The sequence below is a fragment of the Chelon labrosus genome, assembly GCF_963514085.1.
Source record: "Chelon labrosus genome assembly, chromosome: 9".
Taxonomy (NCBI): domain Eukaryota; kingdom Metazoa; phylum Chordata; class Actinopteri; order Mugiliformes; family Mugilidae; genus Chelon; species Chelon labrosus.
The window spans coordinates 21,789,908-21,816,842 of record NC_140359.1 but is presented as its reverse complement, the minus strand read 5'-3'; the positions used below and the strand labels follow the sequence as shown (position 1 = coordinate 21,816,842).

The 26,935-nt window shown below is 41.5% G+C and overlaps 3 protein-coding genes across 3 annotated transcripts; 1 reads left to right on the top strand and 2 right to left on the bottom strand.

Annotated features, from left to right (window-relative positions):
• Nucleotides 1-7,298: 7,298 nt before the first annotated feature.
• pcna (proliferating cell nuclear antigen) lies at nucleotides 7,299-10,211 on the bottom strand. Its single transcript, XM_084551900.1, has 6 exons — nucleotides 9,761-10,211; nucleotides 8,840-8,937; nucleotides 8,682-8,749; nucleotides 8,402-8,596; nucleotides 7,945-8,068; nucleotides 7,299-7,839 (listed from the first exon to the last, which is right to left on the bottom strand). Exons 1-6 carry the CDS (start codon nucleotides 9,979-9,981, stop codon nucleotides 7,763-7,765), a joined length of 783 nt encoding a protein of 260 aa, XP_084408026.1. The 5' UTR covers nucleotides 9,982-10,211; the 3' UTR covers nucleotides 7,299-7,762.
• Nucleotides 10,212-11,313: 1,102 nt separating this feature from the next.
• Nucleotides 11,314-16,559, bottom strand: LOC311492362 (putative aminopeptidase W07G4.4). Its single transcript, XM_084550623.1, has 16 exons — nucleotides 16,445-16,559; nucleotides 15,741-15,782; nucleotides 15,562-15,652; nucleotides 14,768-14,916; nucleotides 14,571-14,679; nucleotides 14,070-14,194; nucleotides 13,874-13,973; nucleotides 13,654-13,729; nucleotides 13,467-13,552; nucleotides 13,218-13,322; nucleotides 13,070-13,145; nucleotides 12,865-12,983; nucleotides 12,700-12,783; nucleotides 12,556-12,613; nucleotides 11,911-12,092; nucleotides 11,314-11,820 (listed from the first exon to the last, which is right to left on the bottom strand). The coding sequence occupies exons 1-16, from the start codon at nucleotides 16,453-16,455 to the stop codon at nucleotides 11,683-11,685; spliced, it is 1,551 nt and encodes a 516-aa protein (XP_084406749.1). The 5' UTR covers nucleotides 16,456-16,559; the 3' UTR covers nucleotides 11,314-11,682.
• A 1,831-nt stretch (nucleotides 16,560-18,390) lies between these two features.
• fahd2a (fumarylacetoacetate hydrolase domain containing 2A) lies at nucleotides 18,391-25,798 on the top strand. The gene is made up of 8 exons (XM_084551697.1): nucleotides 18,391-18,524; nucleotides 19,476-19,744; nucleotides 20,182-20,398; nucleotides 22,411-22,470; nucleotides 22,555-22,717; nucleotides 24,330-24,438; nucleotides 24,872-24,959; nucleotides 25,169-25,798. The coding sequence occupies exons 2-8, from the start codon at nucleotides 19,476-19,478 to the stop codon at nucleotides 25,229-25,231; spliced, it is 969 nt and encodes a 322-aa protein (XP_084407823.1). The 5' UTR covers nucleotides 18,391-18,524; the 3' UTR covers nucleotides 25,232-25,798.
• Nucleotides 25,799-26,935: the final 1,137 nt, after the last annotated feature.

The following is a 26,935-nucleotide window of genomic DNA, read 5'->3' as shown; positions in this document are numbered from 1 at the left end:
AAGCTGCATCCTAGTGTCTGTCCGCTGGATATTTCGGTGGGTTGACATTTTTGGGTAATATGGTTTATTGGCTTTGTTGCTAAGAGCGAGATGAAACGATCAATATCCCTCTCAAGCCTTTACAGCCAATATGAAGCTATAGCCAGCAGACAGTTAGCTTGGCTTACCACAAAAAAGTGGAAACACAGGGGGAAATATCTCGCCTGACTCTGTCCTAAGGTGATCTGAACCTACATAGCTTTCTGTCACAGCCAACAGACACGTATGCAACAGCATTTAAACTTGCCTTCTAACATTTTTTCTAAAGATTAATCATTAAATGACAAGATACTGTGCTGTACTGTACAGTTTATATATACACGAATCCGACGAGCGTTCTGTGTAGGCTGCCATCTTGTGGCGACGCCATAGAGAGCCGAAGTCCCGCCCCCTCTACTTCCGGGTTATGGGACCTATCTTTCGAAAAAATATGAACGGCAGTCTATGGCGAAAGATAAATTATTTTCTGGTCCCGATGGACTTGTGCCTTGGATTATACATATGTTGTTTTTCAGAATAAAAAATGATTTTATATGTCAAGAATGTCACAGTTTGTCACAAGATAGTTCAGTAAAACGCTATGGAAAATACGTAATTAAACGAACTACAAGTCCCACATGCTGGCGCGTACAGAACCGACCAAAACTCCCTTCGTGTAACTACAGCTCTCGACATGACCCGATTTATAATGATTTTCACCTCGTTTGAAGCTTCTGCCTTCGTCCTGGAAGAAGACGGTAAAGCTCAACAAGGAGACAGCCATAGTTCTCTAGTGACGTACATTGTTCAAGACGAGAGATGTAGTTCACTAAGCGATCTCATACAAAACCTAATGTTGTTCAGCTTATTTACGTCAAATAATTTATCTCTTGACGTGAAAAATTATCTTTTAAATTCACACACATCATATGTGAAATTCATGCCACAATTCGATCGGGACCAGAAAATAATTATGATCTCGCCATAGACTGCCGTTCATATTTTTTCGAAAGATAGGTCCCATAACCCGGAAGTAGGGACTCTCTATAGAGAGCCGAAGTCCCGCCCCTTCCGGGTCATGGGACCTTTCTTTTGAAAAAATATGAACGGCAGTCTATGGCGAGATCATAATTATTTTCTGGTCCCGATCGAATTGTGGCATGAATTTCACATATGATGTGTGTGGATTTAAAAGATAATTTTTCACGTCAAGAGATAAATTATTTGACGTAAATAAGCTGAACAACATTAGGTTTTGTATGAGATCGCTTAGTGAACTACATCTCTCGTCTGAGAACTATGGCTGTCTCCTTGTTGAGCTTTACCGTCTTCTTCCAGGACGAAGGCAGAAGCATCAAACGAGGTGAAAATCATTATAAATCGGGTCATGTCGAGAGCTGTAGTTACACGAAGGGAGTTTTGGTCGGTTCTGTACGCGCCAGCATGCGGGACTTGTAGTTCGTTTAATTACGTATTTTCCATAGCGTTTTACTGAACTATCTTGCGACAAACTGTGACATTCTTGACATGTAAAATCATTTTTTATTCTGAAAAACAACATATGTATAATCCAAGGCACAAGTCGATCGGGACCAGAAAATAATTTATCTTTCGCCATAGACTGCCGTTCATATTTTTTCGAAAGATAGGTCCCATAACCCGGAAGTAGAGGGGGCGGGACTTCGGCTCTCTATTACTGAGCTGTTACTGGTATGTAAACAAACCTCCGTGATAACGCCCCCTCGATGACAGCTACAGCCAGACAGTATGACTTGTTGGGTTGATGATGTTAGACAGTGGCCTCCAGTCACAGATGAAGGTACAAACGATCTTACAGATTATTTATGAAAATAGCTTAAAGTAGAGAATGGGGAAATAAAGACATAATTGGAGCTAGGATGATATTATATCTACTTAACTACTGTAGCTGCTAGCTAGCTAACGTTAGCAATAACTATGCTAGCTAGGCTAGCTAACGAGGAAACTATAAAAAGATCTGTCCATTTGGCAACAATAAATAAATGAATGGATATCAAATAAACGATTTTTTTCATTTGTGACCATTGTTTATCTCATTTTCACATTTCAAAAGGAAAGGGTAAGGTACAGCTAACTGCTAGCGTTGTTGGTTCTCAGAGTGAGAGTCACAGTCAAGCAAATCAAACGTTAACAACAGACGTAACAGTAATGTTACTACTGCCCCTTCTGTTGTTTTAAAGGTATTCAAGAGTATTTTCTCCTTCGCCTGGCATCCGATGATCAACAAAAAGCCAACTACAGGTCACTGATAGAGGGTCAAAATTATCTGAGCTCCGGATGGGTTGGTCAAATAATGCACCACTCTACCAGATGATAAACACATAGCTAGTTCTAAAAGGACCTGTCCGATTTTCACAGAACATTAACACAATTTTTTTACGGAACATGTTTTCCCACTCGACATTATAAAACCAATAGGAGGCACTGGTGCAACGCTACCCAGCAACAGCTCAGTTATGGCGCCCGCTTACTTCCGGTAGTTTCGCCGGATTCGTCTATACACATGTGTTTGCCACACGCCCTGTCCTCTACTGCCTACATCTGCAGTTGTGATTTGGCATGTTTGCTGCTCTCTATACTCTTTATTTCATCTATCTGATCAATGCTAATATTTAGCATAGAAGCAAACATGAACAAACTTTGCAGAAGAAGCCCTCACCATAATTTCAACATTAATTTGTGCACCCCCCAAAAAATCATATATTTGAACTATTCTTTTGTCTTGTCCTCTTATGTCAAGCATATCTTAACCCACCTTGATCCATGTTCTTACAAAACTTTACTTTTCTGGATTGTGCCTTCTGCTGCTTGAATGGCTGATCTAATAAATTGTTATTTATGTTGAATATTAGATAAAAAAAAGAATCCTTTTGGGTTAGATAAACACGTGGAAGATGTACAGAAATATCAAGTCAGTGTGATAGAAAAGTTCGACAGACTCTGTATCCTTGACTCCAAGACATATTGCCCGACTGGCCTGATTTTGTTGGAGTCTGCTCTAACTGCTAAGTATATCTGAGCACTACAGCTGTGTCATTATTATGAAAAATGTCTTGCGTCGCAGTTGGAAACTCTATTTCAGAAGTGGAGACCCCAGTCAAAGTGAACCCTCTTTGCTCTGTTCCGGGAGGTAATTAATTGCAACCTAGATGGCAGTGGTTAATTAAATACTGAGGCAGCTTAAATGGCTGCGCTGTCACTTTGCTTTATCGGCCACTTCCTAAAATGACAGTCCCATCTCTTTTCTCTCTGCTGTGCATCTGGAGACATTAACTTCTTAATCTGAAACAGCAGCTCCAGCAGGCAAGGCCCAAAGTTGCAAGTGGACACATCGTACTTTCTCTGGAACATTTCAGTACGGATCAAAAAGGCAACTCAAACAGACACACAGGTAGTATTAGGAATTATGAAACATTTGTCTGTCACAAATAAATCCATAAAAAATTAAATCCTCTTTTCCTGCTGCTGGGTGCACGCTCAGCCCTTTAAACAGATGAATTTGGATGTGCCATGGGACAGCAGGTTAATCTGAGGTTATAATCTGCTCTGTGTGTATACACTGCTGTCTCTATCTCACGCTGCTTTTATCCTTTATTCTGCCTGCACAGATAAGACCACAGCTAGGTTTTACATTGACAGCATGAAAAAAGGTCAGATCAAAAAAAAGTTATTAAAGTTTGACATTTTGGAAACCGTCTGCCTTCTGGTTCTTTCCTAGCAGTCAAATATGAGATGACTGATACTACTCACCTGTGAAGTGATGATGTTTGCGTGCCTAGCTTAATCTATCCATACCTCTAAAGAGAATACATGACTGATTAGAGAAACAAGATTATGGTGGACATTAGTGAGCTTTTACTGGTGCTGGCTTTTAAAACCTTTAGATAGAGCAGTTAAGGGCTGTTTCCAGTCTACATGCTAGTCTAGGCTAGGCTAGGCTAAGCTAATTACACATCGCCTTAGCTTTGTAGTCTATATGCAAGGCTGGGTTAACTAAAATACGTCTGCGCAATGTGTCTAAGCTAAACTAAGCTAAGCTATAGTTCAATACTACTACTTCAATAATGCTAAGTGTGTAAGCTAAGATAAATAAACTACATCATTACCTTTATATGTGTCATTACGCCCATAGAAAAATGGACGACGCGTCTCCATGGTCTCCATGGTCTCCACTTCCGCCCACTGAGCAAAGTGAGGCTTCACTTAATATCGAACTAAAACAAAAGTTTAATTTATCGAAAAAAAATAATAATAATATACAAATTTCCCTCAGATCATTGGGGTATGTTAGCACAGTTCACGAAACTACTGCTTATTTAGTTGACAGTTGACGTTTCCAACGGAACCGCTATCGTTGAGTGGTTGTCATGGCGACTGTCAATCACAGCTGTCACCATCGTGAAGTCACATCCTGTTTCCATAGCGTCGAATAACTAAATAAAACTCAGAAAAATGGACGCTTGAACATACATCACAATTATATTAACTACTTAAAGTGACAGAAACCATCTTTGAAAAAAATAAATTTAATTACTTTATTGTTTTAGTTTGGTCCAAGTCCCATCCACTAACATGGAGACGTTGATACTACAGCCACCCACCAGAGGAAGCTAAACATGCTTTGGCTTCACTTTAAAGGAGCTGTTATGGCCTCAGTTCTTTTTACTGTCTATGGTTACGACTAGTATATACAGTCAATGGTTACGACATGGGAAGACGTGTACTCAAGGTGCTTGATGTTCAACTGGCAGCATCAGCCGTTAATCGTGAGAACCGCGCTGCTATGGCAACTGTTGGTCTCTAGAAGCTTCCAAGCTAACAGTTTAGCTAGCTAAAACGCAGGTAAATAGGAAAGATTAAATGTTGGGATTATCAACCTTTTCCTTGGATATAATATAAAGAAAACTTCATTAAAAATATATATCAATCAACTTTACTTTCAAATTGTCTGAAAAAGTCAACAAACCCATCAGAACTAGAGAACCGTGTGTATGCTAAACTAAGCTAACTACAGCCTGAGTGCTTGGATAAGATTAAATCATCTGCTTAATTTTAACCTGTTTTAAGCAAGGCTAAATAAACTTAACTTTGACCAGTCTATGTTGTTACACTAAGTAAACTAAAATTGCTTTTTCAGTTTTCTCAAGTCTGTATACTAAGCTAAAGTAGCGGCTTAATCCCTACAGTCTCTATGCTAGGCTAAAATGAACAAACTATGGTCTTAATTTTGTGCAGCATGCATGCTAAACTAACTACAATATGTATGCTTGGATAAGATAACTAAACTATGGCCTTAATTTTAGCCTGTTCTCATGCCACCAAACTAAACTACAACAAATCTTGACCAGTCTAACGCTAAACAAAGCGTAGCCTTAATCTGTTCAATTTGTATGCTAGATTAAGACAACTAAATTATGACCCTAATTTCAGTCTCTTTTATGCTAGGCTAAGATAGCTAAACTAAAATGCATCTTACAGTCTTAATCCTTAGACTCTGAATTCAAGGATAACTAAATCATAAGTTAGTCTGTTTTATGATAGATTAAGTTAACTAAACAATGATAAATCTGTACAGCCTTAATCTGTTCTGTGCATGCTATTCTAAAATAACCACACTCATGGTTATATTTGTCCTCCAAATGAAAAAAACAAAAACGCAAACAAATGCGGAATAGAAAATGAGCACAAACCAAAACCCCAAATTGCTTTAATTCAAAAATGGAACAAAGAGCTGCAACAACAACTACTGAGTGATTTGCATCTAAAATCACAGCTCGTAATTAACTCCACACTAAACGGCAGCTGTCTGTAGCTGGTATTTTAACATTTACATTTTCGTACAGACACGAGATCATCAGTTTCCTCGTCTGCTTTTCAGACCATTCTCCTCAGAAAGATTAAGTTTCAATCAGATTGTTTCCGGTCATGTTTTAACGAAATGCTATAAAATGGAAAGGAACATAGTGGAGTCTAGTACCAGATGTTCCTGCCAGCCTAAGACCTTTGTGAGGATTAAAACTGTCTGAGTCTATACTGCACTTTATGCTCTCCAGTACAGTAAATACTAGCCAGACCCTACAGACAGACAGACAGACTTGTGTCTCTTGTGGATGCATGTTAAGAGATTTCTCTGAATATTCAGCAGATTATACAGTTTGCTCACTGACCTGCATGAAGACAGGAAACCAGGAGCTGTGAATGTGCCTCGCTCTAATAACTATAATGAGTTGTGATGTAATTTCTCTGAAGCTGAGCCAGAACTCAAAATCCCTCTTATTTGGTTGAACTGAAAAACAGTGAGGTCACAATCACAAAACAGATTATCTGATGGATCTGAGCAGCTCCCATATTCTGGGGAACTTGAGAAATGAATAAACCTACATTAAATTAGTCTGAAAACTGCAAAAAGTAAATTAAGAGAAAATGTGTATATAATAAATTACAACTTTGACACGTTCTGGAGGTGAAAGGAAGTCATAGTTTTACCACTGAAACAAAACCAAAAGTAGTAAAAGAGCCCCATCTAGTGGTTTCCTGTGGTTAGTAAATTACACCAAAGCTTCCTAAAATAGTTTTGCTAGTATTCAAATGAAATATTTTGCAATATAAGTTAAATTGTATCACAGACTTTGATGGCATTTTGAACATGGTTAACACATTTGATCAGTAAGTCTAATTAGATTTGCTTGCCACAAGAATTCCTTAAGCCGTTTTATTTAATCAGTAACTCCATAGTTTAAAAGAATCCCAAGTGGGACAATTATTTTTGGGCCTCTTGTGAACTTTAGTGTACTCTTGAGTTAACACTACTTTATCCTCATATTAAAATAAATGCAATCTATTCTCTTATCCTGGTAGGATTTAAGGCCAGTAGTGACACTAATTAGCCAGTAAAACACAACACTGAGAAGAAAGTTCAGAGCACTGCCAACTTGCAGTTTTTTTAATATGTGGAATATATTTTATTACAGCTTGCATGTATGTGGTCTCTTCCAGATGAATACATTTAGTTTGTTTTGATGAAGCTAAATTTAAACTCAAAGCTCATGCCTCTCAAAAAAAACTCAAGTTGTTGACCCTTGTTGTGCCAATTGATTGCATGTACACCTAGTAACTACTGCACTTAATGTGTTCAGTTCTGGCCAATTTTCATATGAAGCAATGTGGGTACATGAACTATGATGGATTTATTTCTGTAAAATATAACCACATACACATCTGAAACACAAAACAACTCTAAACAACTTGAATCATTTATTTTGGACTGAATCAATGAATACAAAAACATTTGGGGTTGACTGACAGTGCGGAACCACAGAAAGTATTTACAAAATGCGTTATCTACAAAAAAAGCCATGTGTCTGATACTTTAATCTTGCCTTGCCCAAAACTGGTAAAAAAAATAGAGAGAGACTCAAAAGTTAAGAGTGAACAAGTGCTGAAATTTACACTGGGGGGAGGAGGAATGCCTGGAGCGAGTCCAGCTGAAACGTCATCACATGAACAGATGGCACCCTTCACACACACTCGCAGCTGGCTGCTTGTAGAAGTAGACAATACGCCTTCTATGAATCCCTCATTACAAAGGGGAGAGATCAAACCATCAACTGCTCCACCCCGAGATCACTTCAGTCCTTTAATCACTCAGGATGAGTCACAGTCATCCATCTTCTCTATTCTCCCCTTTTGGTCTGTTAGAAACTACTTAGGAAGCCTCCTCATCGATCTTCGGTGCCAAGTAGTATTTGACGTGTCCCATATCAGCAATCTTGTACTCCACCACTGCGGGAAGAAAATAATAAAAAAAATTATAAATCAGTCACATGTGGGCCACAGCAGATGAAATTAAGGTCTTACTGGCAGTCATCGAAGACGGATGGCACTTACCGAGGGGGATATCAGCAGACATACTGAGGGTGACGGTCTTTGACAGGGGAGTGGCCTTGGTGAAGAAGTTCAGGTAGTTGAGGGCAAAGATGAGCTGGACGGGTTCATTCATCTCAATCGTAACCTTAAAAAAACGAAAGTGGAGGAAAAGAATTTAACATATGCAATCACAAGAAACCTAAAAACATTATGCACACAGGTGGAACAGCCGAGTCTAAATAAAATCTGACTTGCTTGCTGATGTCCTGATACTGCAGGTATCATCTGAGCTACCGCCTAAAATCAATATTTGTGAATGAGACACTCAAGACTAAATGTTTCCACTTAGAACAGAAACATGTCAGTACTCTCAGGTACGCAAACCATCTCTTAGATGAAAAACAGCCTTGTCAGGTCAATACTACGCTGTATTGTTATGGTTTTGTTATGTTTTGGTTTTAACCAAATCTTTACTTACAGCCTCGTCCTCTTTGTCAACGTTGCTGGTCTGGGACAGCTTGACGTTTCCTGTGCCCAGCTCTCCTGAGGCGGAGAACTTGACCCCGTCCTTGGCGCAGGAGATCATGACGGCGTCACCGATCTGGGACAGGTCACGGCAGATACGAGCAAACTCCCCAGAGGGCATCTTCACCACACAGCTGTACTCTTGTTCCTGCAGGGGACAGACGGGGAAAGGTCAGGAACAGTGTGCAGGAGAGGAGAAAAAAAGGACAAAGGACGAAGAAAAGAGTACTTACTGGAATACCAAGCTGCTCCACATCCAGGTCCATCAGCTTCATCTCATAATCTGAGACTTTCTCCTGGTCTGCAAGAATCACAGGAGGTGGTGAGTAAGTCACGGAGGCTAAAGAGACACGGCTAAACAGCAACTTTATTCAACACGTTTACAACTTACTGAGGGTCTCGAACACAAGGGCGAGTGTGTCTGCATTGTCTTCTGCTCTGAGGGTGATGATGTCCTCGTTTCCTGCACACTTCAGGATCTTAGACATACTGGATGAGAGAGAAATTAGAGTTATAAATAAGTAAGAGTTTTAAATTTACAATTCTCATTTTTTTTGAAAAGTGAAAAATAAAGTCTGAACGATTTATGGACTATATAATTCATCGATTGCAAACTAAATAAACTTTCTAATGGATTAAACGCAATTAATATTAATATATTAATATCAACTATTCATTCTATACACGAATCAAACATTTGATGGATATAAAACGTTGGCACAATGGTGGGACGTAATGAAGCCTGAAGGCTGTGACGCTCAAGCGGAAGTGGAAGTTCCCGGGTTAAACAGGAATTCCCGCCAACCCTCCCCGCATAGAATTTGGCGCTTAAATGACGTCGCTACGTAGTCACAAAGGCGACCCGTGTCTTTTAAAACGCGTCAAATATTAAATAAGTATTTAAACTGTCTGCGGGGTATATGCCGACAGTAGAAACCGCTCTTTTGAGAGCTGTCGGCAAAGAGTTAAGAGACAGAGAGAGAGAGACATGCCCGGGCAAATCCGCCAAGATGGCCACCTCTTTGTCAGCATCATATAACACAGAGCAAAGCTTTTATAACATACCGACATGAATTTTAAACAGAGTGTGAAGTTAATACGATGTGAAGGCTTTAACCTAAGTTCTGATGTGAAACGCATTTAATATTTTAACTATAACTTTTGCAGCGAACAAACTTCAGCAACTTGACCTGTCAAACTAGCAACGTTACTCAGCAAATACTCCGTTTCTCTGCAAGTCAGTAAGCTTTACGACTAAAAAGAGAACATCAGATGTTTCTGGGTACAGAGTTTTTTTTGTAATATGCTTTACCTGGTGAGGTTGACTCCCATGGCGAGGTTTCTGTCGCAGCGGTACGAGTCGAAGCCGTCGTGCCGCAGGGTGAGCTGCACCAGCGAGACGTGAGACGAGTCCATGCTCTGGAGGGAGATGCCGGACGAGCTGACATCCCAGCAGGCTTCTGTGATCAGGTCCTTCAGAGCCTCCAGCACCTTCTTCAGGATGGATCCCTGCACCAGGCGAGCCTCAAACATGGTTGCTGTGTTGTTGTTTTTTTTTTAACGTGTGCGTAGGTCGAAAAAAAAAGAGATGTGTGTCACCTCGAGCGTCTCTCCGTCGATGAATAAGAGGCTGTAGTCTGAAGTTATCACCACACAGGAGGGAGAAACTTAAGTCTTTGTGTGTTGTAGGCGAGCACAGGAGGAGCAGCAGCACGCAAACACTCGCAACTCTGGCGGCGGAGGGAACGTTTGAGCTGTAAGCCCGCGCTAACGTCTGGTTTTAATGACTCGGCGTCATTGCGTCACTTCCGTTTCCTCGTTGTTGCCGCGCTGCCGCTCAAACCGAGTGGACTTTGATTTCGACCATGTTGGAGAGGACAATCCTGGACAAACTGTGGACAAACTAGATAAATATTTCTTTTAAGATTATCAAACAGCGATGGAGAACAACCATACAAATTCATTAAAACACTATATATTATTTTTGACACTATTTTAATGTACTTTACTTGAGTATTTTCATATTATGCCTTTTTATTTATTTATTTTTTTACATTAACAATTAACAAAAGGTTAATTTTTTTTACTTTTTACCCTATAGCATTTATGTGACTGCTGGATATACTCCAGATAAAATATAAACGATACACGATATGTCCATGTTTCAATAATAATGATAATAATAAAAGTCTCCCCACCAATCGACACAAAGATCACTTTCCTAACAATGTCAACAGGACTGAGAAAGCACAAGCCATTCATAAAAGCAGAATTTATGGCAAAGCTGTTCTATTTAAATGCACTGATAGGTGTCACTGATAATGTGTTTGAAAGGTGTATGTCAGAAAGCATTGAATAAACTGATTTAATATAATATTACAACCAATCTGAAAGGCAGAGGTGGAAACCCAGACTGATGCATCTGATTAGAGACTCTGGAGCCAAAGCTGTCAGGATGCTTCTACTGCTGAACCACGATCATAGATCTTGAAATCATCATAAGCATTAATATGTTGAATACAAGTCTTTAAATGTCTTGAATTTACGCCAAGGTGGAATCCAGTTGTCACCATCTTAAAGAGCATTTTATATTCAACAAAAAATGTAGCATTTCATAAAAGAAATGTATGAATATGTCAGATAAACTGTCAACTATACAGCGTAAAATGTACCATATGTCCCTCTGATATTTGGTTTGTAAAATCAATAATTATACAGACTTGTTTATTTTCAGCCATTTTTTTCAACATTTAACAGAAAAATCCTAAAATGATAAAGGATTTTTTTTTTTCTACTTCCTTTTTTTCCAGTCTAATAATTCAGTGGGAAAATAAAGTTACACGCAAAAACACAAGCATCATAAAAACATCTTTTTTTTTTTATTGATCTAGTCTTTGTCTCGACTGGCACACAGCATCTTAAGTCACACATCCACATCCCACCTGGTCTGCTGCACACACACAGACACACATAGAAAAAGATGTTTTCATTTTCATGAGGCCGTTTTAGCCCCTGGGAGTTTACAGATTCAGGCCACTTAACAGGGTCGTTTGACACGTGATTCATATTTGAAGAAGGAAGAGAGAGGGAGAACAGTCTTGGAGAAAAACAGTCTGATGGTTTAAGGAATGTTACATGTTGTGAGATTTTCCATTTATATTTGGACGGTTACACATTTCTGCAGGGTTTGAGTACAAGACACTGGTAATTTTTTTTTTTTTTATGCTTTTCTGCTTAGAGACTGTCGGACAGGACGTATTTGGTTGCCATGGCGACGATGGGGGCTCCAGTTGGGACACCGGGGAAAGGACCGCTGGATCCAGCGATGTCAATGTGGGAGTACGGCAGAGGCTTTGCAGAATCCACACCGTACTGTGGTAGAAAATAATACAGATTAATTTGTGTTCAGCAATTAAACAACAACAACAACAACAACAACTGATTCTGACGACGCGTGAGCACCTCGTCGAGCCCTGAGGCCATGATGAGGAAAGCTGCAGGGGTCTGATGCCCTCGGGGCGTGGCAGAGGACGGCAGGTTGTTGCACTGCAGAATGTCCTCGTACTCAGACGGCCCCTTGTGGAACTCGTAGTCGTCTCGTCTGATAGTGGACACCTCGAACACATCGCCCAACACATCTCCAGCTACATGAGAGAGGACGAAGACCACGTGTTAAGTTTTTTGTTGGAAGGACTGGACAACCATGAAGCAATGTGCTGGAAAGTGTTTTTCCATTTGAGTCAGGGAAAAAATAGCGACATCTGCTGGACAATCCATGGAATTACATTCATAGAAACATAAAATCTAAGACTGCAGTGAAAGGGAAATGTGAATCGGCTTATCATTATATTGTAGCCTGAACGTCCCCTGCCCACAAAGGTTTTAATGAAGGAAGGTTAGAAGGCTTTATAGCTTTCTCTGTACGGTTAAATCTCGACACCATATGTTTCCACCGTGGAGTTTAGATGTAGTCAGTGGCTTTAGTTGGAGTTGAAAGCTCTAGAAAAGCCAAGTAAGAAGTCTTTACACTACAACTTCTTAGTCAAGCTGCTGTTCTAAAGTCAGAAAGTTCTTTTACAATCACATTTATTTCCACCGTTTTCTCACCTTTCTGCCACTGAGCCGCATTCTCGTTGCGATGGGCCGGCCCGTTGTCCATGATGATCTGCGACAACAAGTTTCAAACTCAACTCTGGACTAAAATGACACGTGAGCATGTTTAAGGTTTGCCTGCGTTTCAGCAGCACTCACAGAGTAGTTGGGTCCCATGGCTCTGATGGCGTGACCAGTCAGGGTAGCGATAGTGAACAGCTGAGGAGAAACCTCACGGAGCGCCTGCAGAGACAAACCACATGTTTACACAGAGAAGCTATGAAACCAGAGGCGAATTAGGGTGATTCATCGAGATGTTCTGACCTGTTCCTTCATCTCACAGAGCAGGTCGACCATCACCATGCGTCCCTCAGCGTCAGTGTTTCCCACTCTCACCCGACGACCCGCACGGGAAACCACCAGCTCATCGGCCACGTAGCAGTCTGAGAATAACAAACGCAGTGAGCAGAGACGCATCACATGCAGAGAAACATAAGCGACACGTGTGACGGAAATGTACCACACTGACCTGCGCCCACGCTGTTCCTCACCATGGCCATAGTGCCAACAACCTTCAGATGTTTTGGCTTCAGCATTGCCAAAATCTAAAGAGCAAGAGGGGAGTTAGTTCTGGTAATATTTATTTTTTTACGTTGCAGAGTGGGGGGGTCAACTACCTTGAAGAAGCCAGCCACAGCAGCAGCTCCACACTTGTCCCTGTGCATCCCAGCCATGACGCCACCAGCCTTGATGTCTGCTCCGCCGGTGTCGTAGGTGATGCCCTGGAAACACCACAAACATACGGTACAGACACAGCACGCACCTCTGTTCCTTAAGTCATATAATACTACTTAAATTTCCTCAAATTTCCGCCAGTATTTTGTTATGTGTATATATAAATCAGACATCTGGGAATCTGGTCTCACCTTTCCCACCAACATGAGCGTCTTCTGGATCGGTTCCTCTCCACAGTACTTCAGCTTGATGACTCTGGCTTGGTGGCGAGGTACACCTGTAGGCAGATGAGGTAATGAGCGTGTATGTATACATCTTTATACGAAGAAAAAAAAAAAAATAATTAATTAGTGATAAATACAAAATATGTAGTCTTACTGTTGGCACAGCGGTTGACTGCAGCCAGACAGGGATACTCCTTCTCCAGAGTCTTCAGGTCGCTCACCACCTCCACCTTGAGGTGAATAAACATTTCTTTTAAAGTTTGAAGCGAGAAAATGCCACAGAAGAACTGCCAACAGGTCGTCCTGGACCGTGACCGAGATGGCTTCTAAATGTCTAGATGCTCCTGTGGTTCCGTTAGCGCTTTCCTCCTTACCGTCACCATGGTGTCCTTGAAGAGCTCCTGGACGTACTCGGCCACACGGGGAGCGGCCATACGCTCGGGGTCTGAGCCGCCGATGTCACGGCACGCCACTCTGAGGAGGGGACACGAAGGCAGCTGGTGAGTGAGCCAACAACACAACCTGGGAAATCTTAGCAGGGGGATGAGGTGAAGTGTCTGTCTCACTCACCTCCCACTCTCCAGAGCGTTAGCCAGATCCACCAGCTTCTTTCCGTCAGCGTCTTTTGTTGCCCACAGCCCCAGGACACACACCTTGTGGTCGTCCTTTTTGTTCCCCTCTCTCACTTCAATTGGCTTTTGGGGAAAGACAGAACACATCTTTTAACATATGTAGACTTCAGCTTCAACAATATTAAATGGACTCGGGGACAAATGATCCAACTAAATATGTCAAACACACCAATCCAGAAAAGCTAGATCCTGCATTTCCTAAAATATAATCATGAGCTACGTCAATGCAACATTTTCTAAGACACTATACAGCAGCTACGTAGCACATCTCCTGACAGTTAACGTATGCTTAGTCAGCGGAACTCTCTGCCAAAACGGTCCACTTATCGTCCAGTCCTCCTGGACACATTTGGCAGCAAGTGTGAACAGACTGTTCACCTTGAATAAGAAGAAGCCGTTTATCTTTCCCACATATAAAAAAAAAAGTTTCCTTTCTCACCATGTAGAGAGCATGGAGGGCCCCCAGGGCGGCCACCAAGGTGCTGGTCTTATAGTCCTTGTGTGAAGGGCACACCAGCAGCGGGCGCTTCATGCCGGCTTTCAAGGCCCTGGAACGACAAACGCATTGATGCAACTAAGTCTAGAAGTAAACCAGCCACATCACTAAAAGAAAGGAATAAGCAAACATCCACTGACCGCTTGATGCCGTTGACGGCCGCATCACTGAAGCGCCTGACGTCGTCGTAGTCGCGGTTGACAGGGCCCGTGGAGGCAAACACCAGCCGGTGACCAGGGAGATCAGGGACCTTGAGGATCACCACCTCCTCCCCCAGACTGCTGTCCACCTACATCCACCACCACAGTAAAACAGCGTCACTACAGTACACAGAGGAAAAACTTCACAGACGTATCTTCATTTAAAGGAAGACAAGTCTGCACGCTTGTGAGGTACGCGATCAATCCATGGCCTTATTCCCCACTTCTCAAAATAATCTCTTCACTTGCACAATAAGGCAAAGCTCCAGATCCAGTTCTCTGCGATTCAGATTTATAGGTGTGGTAAAGTGAAAGCATGCGATGGATGATAAGTACGTGCTGTTGTGGCAGGTGTGCTGAATGTAATAATAATAGCAACCATACATTTTATTCATAGGCGCCTTTCAAAACACCCAAGGTCACTGTACAAGTAAAACAGGATTTAAAATACGTTGTAATTTGCATCCAATTATCAGTTTATACTTTGTGCTCACAGACCGTGTGATTTTACTTTCACTTCAGGCAGTAAAGGCCAGAGGAGGTGGGATATTCTTTAAATAAAACAATAAAACATTATTTCTCACTAGTTAAAACTACAGGTAGCAATCTTAAAGGTATATGTGCGTTTTATTACAAGCAATGGTGCGAGTGTATTATAATATGGGTGTGAAAGAGCCGGTGAGAAAATGTTCTGCTTGTCTGCAGGTGGTTGAGGAAGAGGAGGAGGCACTCACAGAGCTGTAGTCCTTCAGCGGGTTTTTCAGGCACTCGAGCTCAGGGGGCAGGGTGTCATGGCTCTGGGTCACCAAGACGATGCCATCAAAACTAAGAGAGAACACAATCCATCATCAATCATCCAAATCAGGTAAGAAAACTAAAGAGAAAGTGCAGGATTCCTCCTCCCGATACTCACTTCTGGTCTTTGAGGTCAGTGGTCCACTTGACGGGCTGGACGCTGCACAAAGAGAGAGAGAGACTCCAAAATCAAAAGCTGCAAAGCTGGAAAAGATATCTCCCTCAAAGTGATGCAGCCAAGTCAAACCGTGCAATTTAATGAATGATAAGAGAATGGGTCAAAGTGTGAAGAAAACAACTAAGACCTTTGAGCAGGTAAAGAGTCACAGGTGAATCCGTGCAGGAGACAGGAGTTTTAACTTCTTGTCTCTGCCTCTGTGCAATTTGTGCAGAAGATTATCGTTTTAATCTAGCTAGTTTATAGTTTCAGATCCGTCACATAGTTCTGGTATCATATGACCAGGGAGTGTTGCAACACTGAAAGTGAAACGTAGGGAAAAAATAATAAAAAGGGGAAAAGTTGAAACTGACTGAAATATGAATCACCTTCTTGAGCAACATGGAGCAATCAGATTGTATTCCACTTTTAAGAATGGATGAATAAACGTGCAAAGGATTTAGATAAATAACATCAGATGCATCTTTACGTTTAACAACTGCACGGAAAGTAGCCCAATAAAACAAAAACAAACGCTTAAGGCTCTTGGGTGTTTTTATTATTCATTCAGTGCTGCAAGCTGCACGTTAGCAAACGGTTGAAGCAAAATCAAACCAGCGGTTTAAAAATAATAATAATAACAACAATATTTATAATAATCTCACCTAGTGCACATTTCGCTCCTCTTCCTCCGACGTATTCAGGGTGAAAGAGACAGTTGACAGAAGGAGACCCTGATTCTTTCCTTATACGAGCTCCGACTTGGTCACATGATCCCTCAGACGCTGCCTTCACGGAACGACGTGGCTCGTAATTACGAGAATCTCGGGATTAAAACGCGACTAGGGCGTTGCAAGTGAAAGCAGTTGAGAGATTAAACAGCTAGATACTTTATTTAATGAAGTGATCAAAGTGTTAACTAGGAATTAGTTTCATATGTTGATCTAGAAATAAAAAAAGGTAAAACTTCCGTCATATTCACCGTGGTTTGGTCGAGTACTTGAAGTTCCGACGACCAGTGAAGACGCGTTTAAGGAGGACGCATCTGATCATTATCCAAACAAAATACAAAATCCCTTCTTACAATTCATTTCGCACAGTGGTTTTGGGGTTTTGCTAATCTCTTTTGATATTTTAGATATTTAAAACGGCGTGTGTTTTCTAATTACGGACAAGTATAACAACAGACTACATGTAGGAAATACACACACTGATAAAATGCACAAATACAAAGGGCAGCCCCGTGTGACTTTAAAACTCAATGCAATATAACCACATAATCAGAATGAACCTTAAAGGTATATAATATGTGCTTCTTATTACAAGTAATGGTGTGAGTGCATGGCTTATGAGAACATGTTGTGCCACATATTGGCATGCAGGAGAGGTGAGCCTATAACTTCTTGTCTCTGACTTGACCACGTGTGCAGTTTATGCAGAAAATTACATTTTTAATCTTTAATCTAGTTTAGTCACAGTTTGTTGCATCATATGACAGGAAAGAGTTGTAACACTAAACGTGAAATGTAAGGAAGAAGAAAAAGTAAAAGCGGAAACTGGCTCCAAAAGGGATCTACCCTCTTCAGCAACATGGAGCATCGGGTTTACTTCCAGTTTTAAGTGAGTCACTATTCATGACAACTGTACGGTGTGTGTTTTATAAATCCTAAAGTTCGTGACGGTTCTAATATATCCAGTCATTGTCTGAACTAAAGAAACTCCCTCTACATTTATCTAGTTTTCATAAGAAAGTTTGGCTTCTTGCTCATAAACGCAACTTCTTAAACTAGAAACAGAAATCATATTTTCTTCTTAAATCCTATTATTTTATATGGAACATTTTATATCCATAAATGCAAATGGTTTAAAAGAAAACCCCCATTATTGACCAGTTCAAAAATGAAAAAAAAAATATATAAAAACATTTAAAGGACTATAATTGAACATATGTTTTTATTTGTTGTATTTATTCTAAAATCTGCATTATATTTTATAATATTTATGTTTTCTTTATTCATAGTTTCTGTTTAACTAGCTCATTGTTCTCTGTTCCTGTATTTCCAGTTGACGAATAAAGATTAAACAAAAAAAAGAAAAAAGTCACGTTTGATCACATGATCCGTTAAACGCTGCCTTCAGGGACTGAATCGTGGCTCGTAATTACCACAACCTCGGGCCTAAAACGCTACTAATACGTTAGGAAGTGAAAGCAGCTGAGAGATTAAAACAGCCAGATACACTATTTAATGAAGGGGTCAAATTATTAACTAGGAATTAGTTTTACATGTTGATCTACAACAGGTAACACTTCAGTCAGATTCCCCGTGGTTTGGTCAAGTACCAACGGCCCGTAAAGACACATTTAAGAACATAGTAGGGAGTTGTAGTTTTCGAAACTGATTAAATAAAAACGAAAAGCAGCATTAAAATGATCATATGTCGAATATAGCAGCTATTAATTCATACGTGTGTACTGTAACGATATAATAATAGTCGTGGCTTCACACTTGCTTTGGTGAGTAACTTATTAAGCTTTCAACGGTTACTGATCTCACGGACTACAAACACTAACCGGAAGTAGTTTAAAGTAGCGTTTTTTATGCATAACCGGAAAGGTAAGTGTGTTGACTGGAGACAGTGCAAAGGGCGAGTTTATCAGCGGTGCGTTACAGTGGCACATGCTTCTTGAAATGTCTCTTGATCCAAGATAAGCAAAACTTCGGGTCGAGCTGCAGGTAGCTGCAGGTAGGCAGCTGCTCTTCATGCCACACGCTTCACATTTATTGCTCTGATCATCAAATGCAAACATGCAAAAACTTCGACAGATCTGTTGAGTTGACGTGAACCTGCTCCGTGTAGACAACCTCTTTGTGTGTTTAGTTCATATTCTGTTCTCACTGATCTTGTGGTTTTAGTTTCACTTCGGACAGTAAAGGTCAAAATAGTTTCTTATTTTTATAGATAAAAGCCAGAATTATGTTCTGCCACTACTACTGCTTTCTGTATAACATGCACGTTTTCAGCTGCATTTGTCCAAATCATTTGAACCCAGTGTTATATAAACCGATCAGCCACAACATTATGACCACGGACAGGAGAAGTTAATAACACTGACCATCTTGTGACAATTCAATGTTCTGCTGGGAAACTTTTGGACCTGGCATTCGTGTAGATGTTACTTAGACATGTACCACCCACCTAGACCAGACCAGACCAGACCAGACCCCCACCCCATAGCAATGACGCACCTTGATGGCAGCAGCCATCCCCAGCAGGATGCAGCCTGACACAGACACACACACCAAAGCAAATTCCTTGTATGTACAACATGCTTGGCAATAAAGTTGATTCTGATTCTGATGAAAAACAGAACAAGGTGTTGACCTGGCCTTTAAATTTACAAGATCCCAAACTGATTAAGTATCTGTGGGATGATCCACAGAGGCCCTTCCCCTCAACCCATAAGACCCAACGCCCCCCACTAACAATATTCTGTAGTCAGACACCACAGGACACCCTCAGAAGGCCCATGTCCATTCTCTGATGAGTCACAACTGTTTTGGAGCCACAAGGGAGACCTACACAATATTAGGAAAGTGGTCATAATGTTATGCCCCATCAGTGTAGAGACATGGAGAGGTGACTTCACTGCAGGACCAGTGATGAACGTTCTTTTGTCTCTTTTGTCCTCGACAGATGAGACTTCCTCTTCATCCACTTTGCATCTTCAGGAGTTTAACCTCTCTGAGGCGAACGGCACAAACACAGAGGCGAGGCTTGAGCGGTGCGGCCATGCGTCTGGTGCAGTTCCGTCGGCACGGTGATGCGGGAGGAGGCATCAGGGTGGGGGTGGAGCAAGGCGAGGGTCTCGGCGTGGTGGACCTGAAGGCGTTTGAGCCCTCCATGCCCTCGACAATGAGGGAGCTGCTGGAGCTGGGAGACGAGGGCCTGGATTGTGCGCGGAGGTATCGAACACATTCTTACTTCCAGTCATATTATTACTTCTCCTGAAATGAGCCTCATCGGTCATTTTCTTCCGCAATTATGCTCAGTGTCTCAGATCACATCATCTCTCTAATAAATCCTCTTTTCATGTTTCATATAATCTTCTCTCTTACATAAAGGTCATCTCCTAGATCAACAGTCTGAATCATTTTCACCCCATCTTCTTGTTAAATAATTATCTTAAACTAGCTTCTTACATGATCACCTTCCTAACATTTTCTCCTTTGTGCTAATAAATCACACTCTTGGGGAAAGTTCAATCTCGTTAAATCATTCCTGCTGAACAATTGTTTCTAAATATGTTAAACACATAATGTTCTTCCTTTCAATGTTCCTAAAACCCAACCATTTGTTCTTTTCTAAATCCTCATCATCACCGCGTCCTCAAACCCCTCAGAGCCTTGTCGTCCGGTCAGTGCGTGACGGCTCGAGCTGACATCCAGCTGCTGGCCCCCGTGCTGGCCCCAGAGAAGGTGGTATGTGTGGGGATGAACTATCGGGACCACTGCCTGGAGCAGAACGCCCCGATCCCCGAAGAACCCATCATCTTCAGCAAGTTCCCCAGCGCCATCACCGGGCCGTACGACGACATTACTCTGCCCTCAGAGAGCCAGGTGAGAGCGAGAGAGACACAGTGCTTTACAGAAATGAAAAAGAAGACACAATCAGGCATAACATTATGACCACCTTCCTAATATTGTTCCCTTGTGCCTCCAAAACAGTTGTGACTCATCAGAGAATGGACATGGGCCTTGACATGGACATGAGGGTGTCCTGTGGTGTCTGGCAACAGGATGTTGTTAGTGGGAGGGCCTTTAGGTCCTATAGGTTGATGGGAGGGGCCTCATCCCACAGATACTTGATCAGTTTGTGAATTTGGAGGCCAGGTCAGCACCTTGTGCTGTTGTTCCTCAACCGTTTTTGTGTGTGTGTCAGTCTGCATCCTGCTGGGGATGGTTGCTGCCATCAAGGAGCGTCATTGCTATGGGGTGGGGGTCCCTGGTCTGGTCTAGGTGGGTGCTACATGTCTAAGTAACATCCACACCAATGAATGCCTGGTCCAAAAGTTTCCCAGAAGAACACTGTATTGTCACAAGATGGTTAATGGTATTCACTTCTGGTGTCAGTGGTTTTAATGTTGTGCCTGATCGATGTATAAACCAAATATGTAAAAGACTAACTATACTGACCATGAATACGTTTATAATCGCAATACAAGAGGAAGACATTCAACCAGGTGCATACTTTTTATAGGCACTGTATTTCCAGGGTCAAAGAGCAACCACAGAAGAAGAATTAAAAACTTTAGTTTTACAGCCTTGATTTCAAAAAACACAAGTCCCTCCCTGCTCTAAAGATCCAGGTCCCCACCCAGAGGACATAAAACTTTGTTAGGTTTAATGTTTTGCCTTTTATCTTCAAGACTTAAGATTTCGTAGCCCCGTTAGTGACAGAGAGACGAAGTGGAGCGGCTAAAAGTGGAGCTGGTGTGTCCTGGACATTGTTTTTGTTAACTGCAGCGAGCTTGTCGAGATAGAGAAGATTAGCTGAGGCAGTTAATAAGCATCCAGACGGTGCAAAGCTCCTTAGTTTTAAAACAGTGACTTTGCACTCAGCTAAAAATGTAGGTTGTCAGATCACTGTCAGCTGTGGCTGCTCAGGCACCACTGAATTTAGAAAGAAAAGTAGAGGAGGACACAGCTGTCACTGGGACTGTGGAAATAACTGTGACATGTTAGTCAAGTGTTGTTTCGGTAACTACATGCAGCTGTTAGTGTGTGCAGTGATGGCTGTTTTGCAGTGAGCAGTATGTACACTGATCAGGCATAACATTAAAACCACTGACAGGAGAAGTGAATAACATTAACCATCTTGTGATAATTCAATGTTCTGCTGGGAAACTTTTAGACCTGGCATTCATGTGGATGTTACTTAGACATGTAGCACCCACCTAGACCAGACCAGACCTGGCACCCCCACCCCATAGCAACAGTAGCCATCCCCAGCAGGATGCAGCCTGACACAGACACACACACAAAAACACTTTAGGAACAACTAAAAAAAAACATGAAGAACGGCACAAGGTGTTGACCTGGCCTCCAAATTCACTAGATCCTAAACTGAATCAAGTATCTGTGAGATGATCCACAGAGGCCCCTTTATTCAACCATAAAGTGATGTATACATTTGTGCAAAACAGTATCTGAGAAAATTAAGAAAAACAACCAGAAACATGAAAATAAACCAATTTTCTTTGGATGACGGTTCTGTACACAAGTGACAAACTTAATCCGTACGACTAAAGGAGGTCATTTCCCTTTCCTCTCATTCCTTATACCATTTTCATCTCAAAAGGAAGTAATTTGCTTTCAATTTTGAGAGAATATTTTCTTGTGGCATCATAAAAAGAGACACAATACTGCTCTTTGTGTTTTATAAAGAACAAATCCTGCGCTGGTCCAGTTGCATTCTAATTGTAAGCTGTCGGTAGTGCCTCCATTTCCTTTGTGCACTGTGAAGTGGGACAATAAAATGCATTAACAGCTACTACATACTAAAAACAGCTTTCAGCGACTGTGTAGTTTGGAGATGGTGCCTCCTGATGCTGTTTTTGTGTGATTGAAAGGAAGTGGACTGGGAGGTAGAGCTGGCCTTTGTGATCGGACGAAGAGGAAAACACATCAAGGTCAGCGTCACATCATGACCTCTGGCGGCCCCCGATGCTGCTCCGGTGAAGCGTCTATTGTGAATCTCTGCTCTTGTTATTCAGGAGGAGGACGCTCTGTCCTACGTGGCCGGGTTCACCGTGGCCAATGACGTCAGCGCGCGCGACTGGCAGATGAAGCGCAACGGGAAGCAGTGGCTGCTCGGAAAAACATTCGACAGCTTCTGCCCTCTCGGCCCTGCCTTAGTAACCACCGACGCCGTGAAAGGTGAGAGACGACGAGAGGCCACAGCAGGAAGAGCGACACAGAGAAAAAGGGGGAATTAAACACAATCTGGCGAATCACGCAATTATCTGTGATTTCGTGCGCCAGCAGCTTCGCCGAGTTAACAAGCTGCAGTTGAGTGGAAAGTGTGGTTTCTTTTAGCTGATGGGAGCAGCAGGGCGGACACACAGCCGCATATCAGCATCTCTAAAGGTTAAAAACATTCTTGTTTGGGTGTGACTCATCGTATTTATGTTTCCGAACCGGTAACCTGTATGTTAAGACTGTCAGTCATCAAGGTCATGGTATGTCTGAAACAAACAAGAGCATTGGCAGCTAAAGGACACCACAGGTTAATCTTGAATGATCTCCTCTAATTACAGGTGAGAATCTGGTTAACAGATCCAAGTCATAGGAGATTCAGGTGTTTCAAATACAAAACTAAACTTCTCACTAGACATTCAGAAAGGAAGAAGCTACTCGGATGAGAGGAAACTCAGTCGCCTTTAAGATATTCAGATTAACTGAGGTTATCATAGAGCCAAACCGTTTGGACGCACCTCATTCTATTGTTTTTCTTATTCTCTACATTATAGTTTAATACTAAAGACGTCAAATCTATGAAGGAACACAAACCAGACCGGTCTTACGTTTTAGATTCTTCACAACAGCCACCTTTTGATTCGACGACATCTTTGCACGCTGCTGTCATTCTCAGTCAATCAGAGTCAGGAGGCAGTCGCCTGGAATGGCTTTCAATTAGCGCCAAGAATTCATTTTTAGGATTTCTTCCATGTGGTTGACATCATCTTTTGTTTATGTGCAGAGGTAGGGTTGGTACAGAGCTCTCTGCTGCGAATAAACCCTGTTGAACTGCTGTTGTAATCCAGATTATGGTAAGAATCACCCATCTGCAGAGAGACATTCATCAGAGCTATACCAGCCTCAGAAACTGCAAATTACCAGCACCTCAGATTAGAGCCCACGTAAATGTTTCACAGAGTTCAGAAGGCGGACAACTGTTCAGAGGAGACTGAGTGAGTCAGGCCTTCATGGTCGAATTGCTGCAGAGAAGATACTGAGGAAGAAGAAGAGGAGGATTTAGCAGCAGCAGCAGCAGGGAGTAGGTCTCCCTCGTGCCTCCAAAACAGTTGTGACTCATCAGAGAATGGACATGGTCCTTCTGAGGGTGTCCTGTGGTGTCTGGTAACAGGATATTGTTAGTGGGAGGCCTTTGAGGGGAGGGGCCTCATCCCACAGATACTTGATCAGTTTGGGATCTAGTGAATTTGGAGGCCAGGTCAACACCTTGTTCTGTTTTCCGTATTTTTTTTGAGTTGTTCCTAAACTGTATATGTCAGACAATAAGTACCAAAGTACCCAAAAACCGCATACATACATACTCGGCCAATTTAGAATCGCCATTTAACTTAACATGTACATTTGGATTGTGGGAGGAAACTGGATCACCGAGAGAAAAGCAAGTGTCGTTCAAGTGTCGCTGTCCTCTTAATTTTGTGTAGCCGTTACCTTCTTCTACAATAAATAATACCTAAGTCTGAAGTCAGAAACATGAATATCAGCCGTCCTGCTTCATGTGACCTTTGTCCTCCAGATCCTCACAACCTGGCCGTCCGCTGCCTGGTTAACGGAGACACAGTCCAGAGCAGCAACACTGATCAGATGATCTTCAAGACAGCAGCGCTGGTGGCATGGGTCTCAAAGTAAGTCCACTTACTGCTCATGTTGTTTACTGTACTCCAGCTGATAGTACAGTTTTATGAAATTATGATTATCAGATCATGTCAGAAATTAAAACTATGTAACACAACGTGCACCCTCTTAACCTAAACCAGCCTTACCTATGAAAGTGTTTTCTGATTGGACATTTTTTAGCTTCTTCCTCCCTCGCCTCGTAATAATGGCAGCCTCCTGCACCTTTCACAGGATCTGCAAAGACAAGAGGACAATCTTGGAAGTTATAGTTCTCGAATGCTCTTTCCCCAAATCAATTTATGAATTAAACTAGATGACACTGAGAAAATGAAATCCTCATGAGTTGATTAACACCACAGTCGTGCTCATTTTAAGGCTCCTTCCTGATGTTCCACTCTGTGTTTTCTCTTTCTTTCTTTTTTGTTTTCCTCCTCTTGTCAGGTTCGTGACATTAACTCCAGGAGACGTGTTCCTGACAGGCACTCCTCCAGGCGTGGGTGTTTTCAGAAAGCCACCTGTGTTTCTCAAGGTGATTTCATACATGACTGACGAACGTTATATCACCGTGTGAAAAAAAAAATGTTGGCACCGGTTCTCGTGTCAGTAGCTTCAGCTTTACACTTTATTATCTCTTAAGAATTTATGTATACTTATGGAGTTAAAGGGTGCTGTAACATCGTATTTTAAATATAGATGTAAAGGTGTATTATTTAAAAGGATTCTTTGTGTTTCTTTCAGAAAGGAGACGTGGTGGAGTGCCAAATAGACCAGCTAGGATCTATAATCAACAGAGTGGTCTAAACCCAAAGACAACAATCCATAATGGAAAGTCAGCTGTTAAATAAAAATGACGTTTCTGATCCGTTGCTCCTCACACTAAATAACTTCTTGCAAAAACACTGTAGGATGTGCAGAACCGTCAGGAAATATGTAAGAAATATATGTTTCCTGATGAGTGTTTTACTCATGAAGTTAGTTTCAGTAATTGTGAGGAAGGAAAACGTATTTTTACGACATGAAACTGTGTAATTATGTGACTCAACCTCATTTATCCAGTCAACAGTCACTGCCAGGTTTAAAAATAAATTCCATCAGCGACCACCCACAGTTTATATACAGCGTAAATTAAACTCAACCTCAAAGATTTATTTTAATGCATAGAAGTAGAAACTATTTCTAATTATCTTAATGTCAACTTCATCATTAAAAGCACATTACGCATTTAAAGGAGAATTGAATTCAGTGAAAACATAATGTTCTCAAAACGTGTTCGTTATATCACCTGGGAGGAAGGTATCTCTCGTTCATCATCATCATCATCTTTGATTGAGAGACTGGACTGGACGTACCGGTTCATATTTGGCAACGCTGTGATGATGTGACTTCTTGAATCTGTTGAATCTAGTAAATGAGTTTTGACAATGGACACTGGAATGACTTATTTGTTAAATGGTTGGATTCACAATGAGGCTATTTGTCCAAAGCACAGATATTAGCCGTATTGCTCCAAGACAGGCAAACCTCCAACTCTGCTATAACTCAGCTAATTGTACATATCAGCTAATACGAGTTATGGCTCACATAGGAAGACACATGATAATTACTAGTGTCAAAAATGCTTCCCAATGGGTACCAAACTCTTTAAACTGGACTGGTTTAGCATTTAGTTTATATACAGGACATATGTAGACTTTATAGCTGTTTTACCATGACAGGAATTTCACAGCCAATTAATTGGTTTCAAATAAAGTTGCTTTTCTGTGTTTTGTGTTTTTAAAATATAGTTTCATCACCGTCCACAATTAAGTTTTTCCAGTTGTGAGCTGCACCGTTTGTGCATACTGGCTGTTAATTAGCCTGATTCACATGTAGTATGCAGAGTGGAGCTGTAGTTGGAGTGTGTCCTCAGCTCAACACTTGGTGGCACTAGAGTCTCACGGTCAACGGGACCTGAGCCTCTGAAGCTTTTGTTTGTTCAGGTTTAAGAGTAAAGCTGGCGCGGCTGTGTGAACGGCAAAATATTAACGGCTGCCAGAAAAAGCTCGGTCCCGCTCAAAGCGAGGGAATCGATTTTCCTCTTGCAGCTCGATGTCAAAAGGTCTACGTCAAACGGGCAGGCTCCAGAGGTCTGACTCAGCACGGCATGATCTACATTCAGGAGGGGAGCATCTCAGAGTCAAGACCCATGTGAAAGAAATGATATCCAATATACTACTGTTTGAAACCTGCTCTCTGTGAACGTGTTGAATTCACAACAAAAATAAAGAGCGTGTGTTTATTATCAGTGTGAACATTATTTATCATGAACAAAGGCCGAACTTAAACATCCTCATGTGGAACAAATAAAACTTGAGCAGCTTTCATTACAACATAAACAAGCTGCAGCGAGCAGCATCATCCTACACTGAGTCCTCACTACTGATTACAGGGACTTCATAATCCTCATCTCCTGCGGCTTTATGCTAATGCTATTACTAAAGATGAACTTAAAATCAATGTCTCATC

Bases quoted from the DNA above. Each gene is read 5' to 3' on its own strand.
- pcna (XM_084551900.1), bottom strand. From the start codon at position 9,981: ATGTTTGAGGCTCGCCTGGTGCAGGGATCCATCCTGAAGAAGGTGCTG. The intron at 8,750-8,839 runs GTAAGTTGTAAA...TGATTCTTGCAG, and splicing joins CCTTGTGTTCGAGACCCTCA to ACCAGGAGAAAGTCTCAGAT. The intron at 8,597-8,681 runs GTAAGTACTCTT...TGTCCCCTGCAG, and splicing joins TGGAGCAGCTTGGTATTCCA to GAACAAGAGTACAGCTGTGT.
- LOC311492362 (XM_084550623.1), bottom strand. The intron at 12,784-12,864 runs GTCAGAACATCT...TTGTCTCTGCAG, and splicing joins TCTGTGAGATGAAGGAACAG to GCGCTCCGTGAGGTTTCTCC. The intron at 12,614-12,699 runs GTGAGTGCTGCT...TTGTTGTCGCAG, and splicing joins CCATGGGACCCAACTACTCT to ATCATCATGGACAACGGGCC.
- fahd2a (XM_084551697.1), top strand. From the start codon at position 19,476: ATGAGACTTCCTCTTCATCCACTTTGCATCTTCAGGAGTTTAACCTCT. The intron at 22,718-24,329 runs GTGAGAGACGAC...TTTGTCCTCCAG, and splicing joins AACCACCGACGCCGTGAAAG to ATCCTCACAACCTGGCCGTC. The intron at 24,960-25,168 runs GTGATTTCATAC...TGTTTCTTTCAG, and splicing joins AGCCACCTGTGTTTCTCAAG to AAAGGAGACGTGGTGGAGTG.